General features: G+C 43.2%; 1 protein-coding gene across 1 annotated transcript in view; it reads right to left on the bottom strand.

The window, feature by feature from the left end:
• Positions 1–9,807, bottom strand: part of wnt7aa (wingless-type MMTV integration site family, member 7Aa) — a 9,974-nt gene extending 167 nt beyond the window's left edge. Inside the window, exons 1-4 of the mRNA XM_068594266.1 lie at positions 9,228–9,807; positions 8,774–9,000; positions 6,282–6,553; positions 1–1,764 (exon numbers count right to left, since the gene is read on the bottom strand). The exon at positions 1–1,764 is cut by the window's left edge and continues 167 nt beyond it. Of these exons, the coding sequence (XP_068450367.1) occupies positions 1,285–1,764; positions 6,282–6,553; positions 8,774–9,000; positions 9,228–9,298 (1,050 nt within the window). The 5' untranslated portion in view covers positions 9,299–9,807 and the 3' untranslated portion in view covers positions 1–1,284. The remainder of the gene's footprint in view (positions 1,765–6,281; positions 6,554–8,773; positions 9,001–9,227) is intronic.
• Positions 9,808–10,444: the final 637 nt, after the last annotated feature.

Genomic DNA, 10,444 nt, shown 5'->3' with positions numbered 1-10,444 from the left:
GACAACAGAGATTACAGCTACAAAGATGGAAAGATGAGGAAAACACCGGGTGGATGTCGTAGATAACGGAGAGACCCACAGTTACAATGGCTAAGACGTACCACAGACGCAACGCACTGTAACAATTCATAGTAGTTGTAGTTTTTGTATGCTAACAAATATTATGTTTAACTTAGTCAAATTTACAAGGGTTTGAATTTAAATAGCAAAAGCTATAGCAGATACTAGTTTAACTTAGGCTATGGATAGTAAACCATAAAGACATTTAACTTTTTCAGGAAGGCATATAAAAGAAGCTGAGCTTCATAAGCTAATGTTAGCGGGACAGCAGCTAGCATGGTGGTGATGTCAGTGGCAAAACAAGGTGAGATAAAGTTTGGGTTACAAATCTCAACGCTGCACATTTTGTTCAACATTATTGTTCCACTGCCGAGGAACAAGGCACATTTTCAAAACAGTGCTTCAGTGGCAAACTCAGTAACTCAACAGTTAGAAATGCTAAAGGGAAATCTCTATCTTACATCGAGATAGAAAATAAATAAAAAAAATATTATATAAAAATAATCTCTTACAAAATATATTCTATCAACCAACATCAGGGGGTGGGGGGGATTCATGTCTGGAAGCTCGCATTTGCTCCTGGTGGCGTTTCCCTAGCGTGAAGAGTCAATATTACTGCTCAGTCACAAACTCCGTAACATTCCAGACAACTAGCAGCAAACTGTGGGGGACAGAGACAAGTGGAAAAACAATACTAGCTTAGCGAGCCCAGGATCAGTAGTTTAATGTTCCTCTGCTAGGCTTAAAGCAAATGAGCTGCAGGCTCACAGATGTGTCATTCAGTCGAGCTCCAGTGTGTAAGTTGTCTTGTTAAAAAAAAAAAGTTTGCTTTTAAGTGCACTTGAATGCATCTACATCAACCTAAAATACCCTTACCAGATTTAGTCAACAGTGAATTTTCAAATACCATCAGTAGTTTTCTCATTTAATAAATTATTAGTCTCGAAAAAAAGAGAAAAAAAATTGCTTGAGGTGAGTCACGCCAGCAAACCAGTGCCGCCTGCAGAGAAGTCAAGCCTGGGCCAGGAAATGGCATTCAAATAAAAAAAATGTAGAAATGTATAAGCCCATAGGTTGAGTCCAGTGTCAAGGCAGATGTCCATTGGCATCAGTATAATCAACACACATTGGAGGAACCGGGTGTCATGATTATTGACAGAATGGAAGTCACTCCGCATGCGTGTATTGTCCCGGTTAGTCCAAGTGCACGGCCAATAAATATGTCTATTTACAGGTGTACACCTCTGTCCTCTCACTACACGTGTTGCATTTCACGTAGCAGCACCACAGGAACTTGCAGTTGCACTGCCAAACGCGCGAGTACTGGTGCGTGTCGTATCCCCGGCCGCAGCACATCAGGTCGCAGCTGTTGGGCTGCAGAGCTGTCTTGTTGCACAGGCGGCCCTGCGTTCCCATGCTGCCCGTCAGCGAGTCAGCCTCACAGTAGTTGGGCGACCTCTCGATGTAGACCAGCTCCGTGTCCGTGGGCTTGCGGTAGGAGTGGGGTTTCTTGATCTTCAGGAAGACGGGGCGCTTGTTGCGGCTGGTCCGCACCGGCTCCACGTGCACGGCCTGGTTGTACCGGTCCTTGAGGACGTATCCCAGCTGCCGGAACTTGGGTAGCGTCGTCCAGCATGTCTTGGTGGTGCAGGACCCCGACACGCCGTGGCACTTGCACTCCAGACGCATGCCCTTCTCCAGGACCTAGACCGTAGAGGGGAAAGTTGAGACGGTACAATGGTTTTAGAGTGTTTCAACGTGTGCCGAAGTGCAACCGGCCAACAGAAATCCAGTCACCTACATTATTTGTTTGAATCGAGCTTTAACTGATGAATTGCGTTGAATTGAAATGTTTTTTTAGCATCACAAGATCGAAGTTGAGAATTATTATTATTTCCTACAGCCGTCTTCCCATAATGAGCAAGTAAGACAGATACGAGTTCGCAGAAATACTCAGTCTAACATATTGCATGAATAGTTCAACAGGTTGAGACAAACGTTTTCGAGCATTCCAAATGAATGTAAGCATTCCAGAGACCTCAGCGCAGCTACAGTATGTCGCCCTATGGCCAGTAGCTATGTGTGTGCCATTCCTTTTACGAGACAGGATGAGCCAGAAAACACTCACGGAAGAAACATACTCATGCAAAAGCATGGAACCGCTATCAGTTCATGTCATGTTATTAAAAATCATAATGGATAAACATAAAACTTCTGTAATTGAAAGGTACATTGTGCGTGGTAGAAGAAGTTCTCAAATCTTTAACTTAAGTGAAAGTAGTAATACCAGTTTAGAAATACTTTTTAAGAAGTAAAATCCCTGAATAAAAAAATAGCTTTGTCAAGTCAAGGAAAATAACCTCGCTAAAGTCATAGTGATGTCATCATTTATATCAGCTTGTGGTCGTGGACTACTTTGTTTGATGGAAAGCCTGCGTTATAAACTGGAGGTGTGGAGTTTAACTAAAGTTCCAATTTACAAGGGATGATACATTAATTACAATATAATTGAAATTGCAATATGGCAATATATGCAAAGCAATTTTCAAATTGCAAGTTTGTTGTTTGTCAAAATATAATTTTGACTATATATTCAACAAACATAAAAAAAACCATTCTTGTACATAATCGCTTTTTTAGTAAAATTGTATCATTCCCTCTAACATTGCAAATCATATTGCGATTGTAATATCAGTCAAACATTTTTAAATCATTCAGGGCAATTGAGTTACATGATGTGAAATCTCAACTTACTAGGGAAGTGTTATTGTACAATAATTTGTTTTTTGTCTTTGACTTTCACCCCAAAGAATCTCTGGATGTTTTGAAAATGAGCAGATTGATTCATATATTTGACCCAAAGTAAATCATGTCCGGAGAAGATTTTAGTTTTTCCTGCTGCAAACATATAATCACCATTACAGTGTTCAGGAAATGTTTCCAGTTAACAAAAATTAGGACCAATTAAGTGATTCAGTTAGAAAATCAATAACTGATTAATGTTGCACATTATTATTTAATTTTGTTGACAGACTTTTGCATTTGTTTCAATAACTAGAGTAAATGTGATACTTTTTTATATAAATCAAATTGTTTACTTCTAAACCTCAGAGATCATTAATTGCTTCACGAGGGACCACAGCAATGGAGAAACGGGCAGCGTGACCACAAAACTTCTCTTTTCAAGAGGTTAGGATTGAATTAAATTGGTACGAGGCAATGAATCCAGACAGAAGCCGGCTTCATTCACAAGTTCTTGGTGACTGGAGACATGAAGGCGTTTACAGTGTCTTTTCCGAGGGTTAGAGTGTGGAGGCTTTTTGGCGTATTAGGCGAAGCGGCCGCGCCGTTATCCGTGTGAACGACATCAGCTCACCCTTCTTGCTTTCTCACCGAGTGGGTGCCCTCACCGACGTTAGAGGAAGCCTCACCCTGCTTTTGAATCATTCCGCTGTGATGTGGCCGCAGACTCTCTGGAGTCTCGCGGGGTAATTGTCAAAAGCCCTAGATGCAAAGAGCTTAGCGTGGTCATGCCCTCAAGACCTGACAAGCACTTGATTCATGGCGTTCGGTGAAGTGCCAACCAAGCTGCCACTGTTTGTCTAGAAGAACCCCTGTAAGTCCCTGTAAGTCACCCGTCGCACCTTTTCCACTATTTATTCTTTTTGTTTATTCTTCTCAAGAAATATAAAGGTTGGCGGCACTCACAGTGATCATAGCTAATTAAACATGAAAGCCTTACTACAATAATTACAGAGGTATCAGTTTAGCAAGTGTATATTAAGAGATTCACACACTGCCTCGCATTCTGACTGGTGCCAGACCTGGAACAAAAAGACTTCAGTCCAGAGAGATGAAAGTTCTCTTCTTTCCTCCTGAGTGGAACCACAAGCCTGTCACTATGGCACCAACATCATGTCTCTCTCAGCATATTCACCCCTCAGCTGTTACATGATTTACATGCAGTCCTCCGAATACACATTTTCACGTAAAGTCCTCTCAATGAAAAGTAGTGTATATAGAGGAATTTCCACTAGAAGAAACTACAGAATATACTTTCGGCACTCAAACAGAAAACACCTGAAGCATATGCAGCATTACAATGGGCACTGCAGCTACGGATAGTTCTATTTTTATCGCATGGAAACTCCAAGCTTCATACGTTTATACGCTCTCATATCTATGCAAGGAAATAGAGAGGCGAAGCCCCCGCACCTTTCCGATGGACCACCCATGGGACCTTTTTTCGGGAAACTAAATCTGTACAATTGTCAACGGTGAGAGACAAATAATTAGTTAAATCCTGTTAAAATTGTGCCATACACTACACATGTGATGTTTGTCAATTCATAATATTATTTTGTCTGTCAAGAAAGTCACGTTTTGTCTGAAAACCCTTTCTGTAAAAATACAAGATTAGAAAGACTAAACACCGGAAAGTCAAGTAACTGCTGTCTTCAAACCAAAACGCGACACGATTTTGACGCATAGCCGAGGTAGCTAGCTAGCAAAACAAGGTGAGGGCCCTGTTGGTGTCGAGAGATGTAGTTCACTGAGCGGTTTCACACAAAACCAAATGCTACTACGATAAACTTACAACAATTTGCGACTTTCTTAACTTGCAAAATGGTCATTTGAAAAGACCAATATTCATGGCAGAATTTACACTCCTGTCACTGTAAATATTTGTCTTTTGCCATGATTTCCATACAATTTCTTTTCCCTAAAATTAGGACACCTTAAGAGGCGGAACTTCGCCTCTCTAAAAAATTAACATATAATGAGACAAGATAGACAGCACCTAGGATTCATATGTTTTGAGCGTGCGCAACCTGTTAGCTTAAATTAGTAGTTCTGAAGAGTATTGTTTCCAAATGAACCAATTCATTACTCAAATGTAAGCAAAGGTTTAATACTGGTCATCACAATTTCCCAGAGCCCATATTGACTGTTTTGTCCAACAAACGTCAGGGTAGTTGTTGTCCACTGTTACCAGTCTGTATGCTAAGCTTAGCTTCATATACAGTATACCTTACAGATTTACAGACGTTAGCTAGCAACACTTTGGGTTATCGAGAATGAGGTTGGTATCCTCGCTTTTCTTAGAAGTTTTCCTGTCTTCCACTGATCTATCATGTGCCTTCTGGGACTTTTTTAACGAATATATTGCTTTCTTATGGGGCCACATTGTGCACAGTCCCGCAGTTTCTATTAATGTTTCATTAATGCTCCCGAGGTCTGACACTTGGAAACAACATCAGACTGGCTGATGCCCTCTAATATGGTCTTTGGTTCGCATTGGCACGCATCTTGTTGGGCGCTGTTACCTCTTGACTATACATTGCTTGTGTTCTCTAAATACCAGTTGGATCTGACCACATTTTGTACTTTGTGACCTTTGATTTTGCCTTGTTTGTAACCATGCATGGACACTCACTTGGTGATGTACTCTATCACTGTGTCAATAAAGCAAGTGTGCTGCCAATCTCAGACCCCCTACCCAAATCCTACCTGCAAACCTTGTACGTATATGAACAAATGCCTAAAAAGAACATTTTAAATGGCACAAAGTGAGTAGATTATAGAGACTGCCTTGTACAGACTAAAGCATGGATGAATGAGATGACCAAATACACCAAATGTACAACTAGAAAAGTGCACTCAGTAGTGCAGATCTCCACGAGGTTGTGTTTCCTTCTCCACTCCTGAACAAAGCAGTTGAATTTCACTCAACATGATAACAAAAATGACGATGTAATCATCTCGTATCGTGCCTATCGTTTGCGGATCATAACATTTGGGTATGGAATTAATCTGCAGATGATTTGGTTGAAACTGAGACCAAACTTTTCGATGGATGTCAGTTTTGTCTGGTCTGCAACAGACTTTAAGGCTTAACCGGAAACAACTTTTGCTACTGAAGCAGCCGATCACTCGCAATCCTGAGAAGTGAGGGGTCAGCAGTCAAAACGTCAGAAAAGGTTTGTGCATCCCTAACATCAACCATGAGAAAGACTGTCCCCATGTCCTTTCAAGTACTCAGAGGTGTACCCTATGATTGAATATTCTAAATATAGCATGATAAGTCCACAGCAGAACTTTGGAGAAGCACCTCACAAAACACCCAAACTGTTCCTGAGAGCATCTACAGTAAACAACTTATTCTCTGATCTGTTGAAACAAATCAAAAAGGTCAGACTCCAGAATAACACGAGCCGTACCTTGCGTCCCACTTCGTTGTTGTGTAAATTCATGAGAGTCCTGGCGTTCTGCTTGATCTCCCGCGCGTCCACAAACACCTTGGAGAACCCCAGGCCGTAATGGACATCTGCGGAGCAGCCGCCCCACTTCCAGCCCTCCTCCTGGTTGTAGAAGCCCTGCTTCTCCTTGTCGCAGCCACAGCCGCTCAGGCTCCCCTGGGTGCAGGCGGCGGTGACCGCGTGGGCGACCCCGGCTGCGATGATGGCGTAGGTGAACGCAGCCTCCTTGCTGCCTGCGATTGGGAGAAAGAAGGGGGAAAAAAATGCATATTTTAATCACAATTGCTGACAACAGGATTCACTATTTCAGGATCTGTCAAGACTCCTTGCATACCTGGCATAGCTGCTGCCTCAGAACAAATCATAAAACACAAGTGCCAAGTGCAATTGCTCAAACAAGCTCGGTTAAAGCAGACACCGGAGGAAGCTCTGAAGCGTGTAGAAAACATGATGCAGTTTGGAATGGAATAGAAGACGTTTGTCTTTATGATGTGTTCTTGCTTGTCTTTATGCTTTAATACATTCACCAATTACCAGCCAATATGCAGAGTATATTTGAGTGGAAAAAAATGTTTTTTTTTTGTTTTTTAGATCATTCCAATGTTCTCATGTTTAGGCATCCTTTATGGCCTTCTTCCGAACCGCCGTCCCACGTGGGATTCACCCCGCGAGATGCATCTGGGAGGCATGGGGAGCCTCCCTACATGGATGAATTTCCACTATAAATCTGAGTGTTTTATGTCAACTGCTTTTCTTTTTTTATTATTAATATTAATATTGAAAATGGAGATAATACCGGTTGAAGTACATGTAAAAATAAACATCCAAAAAGACCATAAGTTGCGAGGAAAATGGTCTGAAAATGTCCTCCTCTTTAACAATTAAACAGATGCATCCTGGCATCAAGTGCGTCAAACTAACCCTTTAAAGCCGTAGAGGAGCAGCCGCTGCCCACAGTGAGTTACTTCAAGGAGCTGACTTTGTGGGTGATCGGAAAAAAAAATACTTGATGCTAATGCCAAAATACTGTACATTGCTGCATCGCTGCCAACCGCAATCCCAAATTGATGTGCTCTTGTCAGTTATCAGTGTTCCAGCCGGCTGAGACAGAACAATGGACTCAGGCATGCTGTGTGCAGGGCAGCTGGACCCAAGCTGGAAGAACTGCATCTGGATTTGGATTCAAATTGGTTCCAGCAAAGGTGGAAATGATTTTTCAAAACCGAGGATATGCATTTAAAAAAAGAAGAAGAAACATTGTAAGTGGTCTAAAATCATTCCACCTAAAACATCCCCTACCAAAGCTGCAGGACCTGGAGGTACATTTTGTAAACCTAGAAGAGAGTGCTTGTCTGAACTTGAAGCTTTTTTTTTAGAGGGAGGGAGGAGGGGGTGTAATTTATGAACATACATGACAAAGGTTTAAGAGCATGTAGCTGTTACCAGCTATAGGAGAGCATGGACGTGCAAGCGGTTACAGTATGTAGTCATGGTAACGTTTAGACATCCCTATCAGAGGTCATTGAGGAGTCTTTATCACTGAGCGACAGTGAGCAGCCGTTCACACGTCACACGAGGAATACATCTTGAGGGGTTTAAGAGTTCATTAAACTGGCAAAGCGAGCCAAGTCCACCAGACTGTTTCTGCTGATGGTTCATCATATTTCATTATAATGTAATGGGCAAATATAACAGACATGAACACCAGCGCGTTAAACGTGATTCTCCCCACTTATTTCCGCAGTCCTTCTCCTTGGAGGGAACATCGCCTCGAGCCTTGTTCCACACACACGGGATGAAAAATCTGTGACTTGGTTGTTTTTTTCCCACCAGAAGCAGATGCACCAAGTCTGAGCTTTCAGACTCACAGACATTTGTCAAAGGGTCAGAGGTCAAAGTGGGAGGAATGCCTTGTTGGGACTGGTTTTCTTTTTTTTGGAGTGTGTGTGTCGGACAAATTATAGCAATTTTCTAAACTTTTTTTTGATGACTTCCTAAACAATAAAGATAACATACGACTCTGTACATCAAGCAAAACAAGCTGTGGTGTAATACTATGCTGCAGTTAAAACCATTCTCAAGTAATAACCGTACTTTAATGGTTGAAAACCATCTTGGGAGCACTGTATGTGTTGATGAAGGCCTGCTGACATGTTTCAACAATATGGAACTCGACAATGAAGTGGAGCTCTGGGCTTAATAAGCAGTTAGGAGCCTTCTCTCCTTCAGAAACAGCAGCAATAGTAATGTCGTCGTAATATTTATATCTATACTCAACAACACCACGTATAGAGTTACTTTAATAAACCATCACAGAAGCCCACATAAATCAATATGATGAAAAGAAAACCTTCGCTTGTACAAACCAAACGAATACATTCGATTAAATATATATAGGCCTATTTTTTTTTTTGTTCTTGCTGAAATGAAATGAAATGAAAAGTGCAACATACCCACTTTGAGCTCTTTCCCGAACACGGTCCTCTCTGCCAGGGCCGAGCAGTTCCAGCGTCCGTGTCTGAACTGGAACTGGCACTCGTTGATCCCCATCTGGACCCCCTCTCCGATCACGATGATGGCGTCGGGTCTGCTCTGACAGATCGTCCTCTGACGGGGGGCCAAGCCGGGGATCTTGTTACAGATGATGCTGGCGCCCAGTGCGACCACCGAGGACAGACCCCTGCGGCAAGAGGTTACAATGCGGCTTTACAGTGCTGCAGGTGTCTTAATATCATAATCATTATAGACATTTGACTTGACTTATCATGCATAGAATGGCACTTAATGATTCGCATCAGATGCGTAGCCAGAAAGTATCCTAGTCCTTACTCTGTTGAAATCATTTTCACATTTTTTTCTTCTTCTTCACAATGCACTTGTTTTGCAAAAGCGCCCGCAACAACTCACCCGATCTTCAGATACAACACTCCGAGGCACAGGAAAAAGTGGAAAATCCAGCGCCGCGTCTTCCTGCTCATGGTGCCTCGCTCGGCCCCAGAACAGCCGGTGGATCGGTGCAAACGAACCGGCCTCTACTCCTCCGGGGCGTCCAGGTGCTCCGAGCTGCCGCGCGCCGCGTGAACGAGAGAGCTCCTCGGGACAAACCAAAGGTGGAGGCCGACGCGTCCTGGTTTCATCTGGTGGTCGGTGTCCGGCGGTGAGAGCCTGCGGTGGGGCATTGGGGCTGTTCGTTTCCCAGGTGCGCAGCGCAGCTCGGCTCCTCCGTGATCCGGCTTGAGAGAGAGAGAGAGAGAGAGAGAGCGCGCGCGTGTGTGTCTCTATCTCTTTCGCTCTCTCTCGCTCTGTCTGTCTCTCTCTACCTTCCCTACCAGGGCGTGTTCTGCCTCTGAGCAGCTTGCAGGTACACGCTCAGCTCATCGGTCCCTCCGCGCGGAGGAACCCGGGTCCAACCGAGGTGAGGGGGCAAAATGTCGCACTTGTCGCGGGGTCATGCGCTCTCTCCGCGGCGCCGCATTAACTGCGCTCACTCCACGTCTGACAGGACAACCCGCTTTACAGCACCTTTAAAAATAATATATATATATATCACCCCCCCCCCCCCCTCCCCCTTCCTCCCTCTCACCACCCACTGCACAATGAACGCCCCTCCCACTGCTTGTTAGTTGTCTCGGCAAGTTCTGGGACCCCGCATCTCCCGTCAAATCACATGGCACGTGCATTTCATTTTGTTGCGCTCAAGTGCAATTTTGAGGCAATTTTTTTTTCGTTCCCAATTATGTCATACTGACATAACACACGTAGTTCTTCACATACATGATGTAAAGATGGAAGACTCGTTTAAGTACATAAAAGCCAAGTGAAGCCAATGTGTCGAGTGCCTTCAACTTGCATTCTCGCTGCTGACCTGCAGGAGGCGACTCCTCTGCTTTCAAAAAGAAGTCCGATTGTATAGAAGTCTATGAGAAAAGGACTCTACTTCTTTCTTGATTTATAACTTCGGAAAACATTATAAACATGAGTTTATGGTCTCAATTTATAGTTTCATTAAGTTAATAATTCACAGTAAAAAAATAGACCATAAAGAAGTGTATACACTTCCTGGCAGGCTGCTTTGCATATACACATGTCTTTACACCACTCCTATATCTAAATATGGTCACTTC

This window comes from Clinocottus analis, unplaced genomic scaffold, assembly GCF_023055335.1.
Source record: "Clinocottus analis isolate CAN_PGR_092001 unplaced genomic scaffold, fCliAna1.0.p SCAF_3, whole genome shotgun sequence".
In the NCBI taxonomy this organism is placed as follows: domain Eukaryota; kingdom Metazoa; phylum Chordata; class Actinopteri; order Perciformes; family Cottidae; genus Clinocottus; species Clinocottus analis.
Note: the sequence above shows the minus strand (reverse complement) of the source record. Positions and strands in the feature narration are given on the sequence as shown.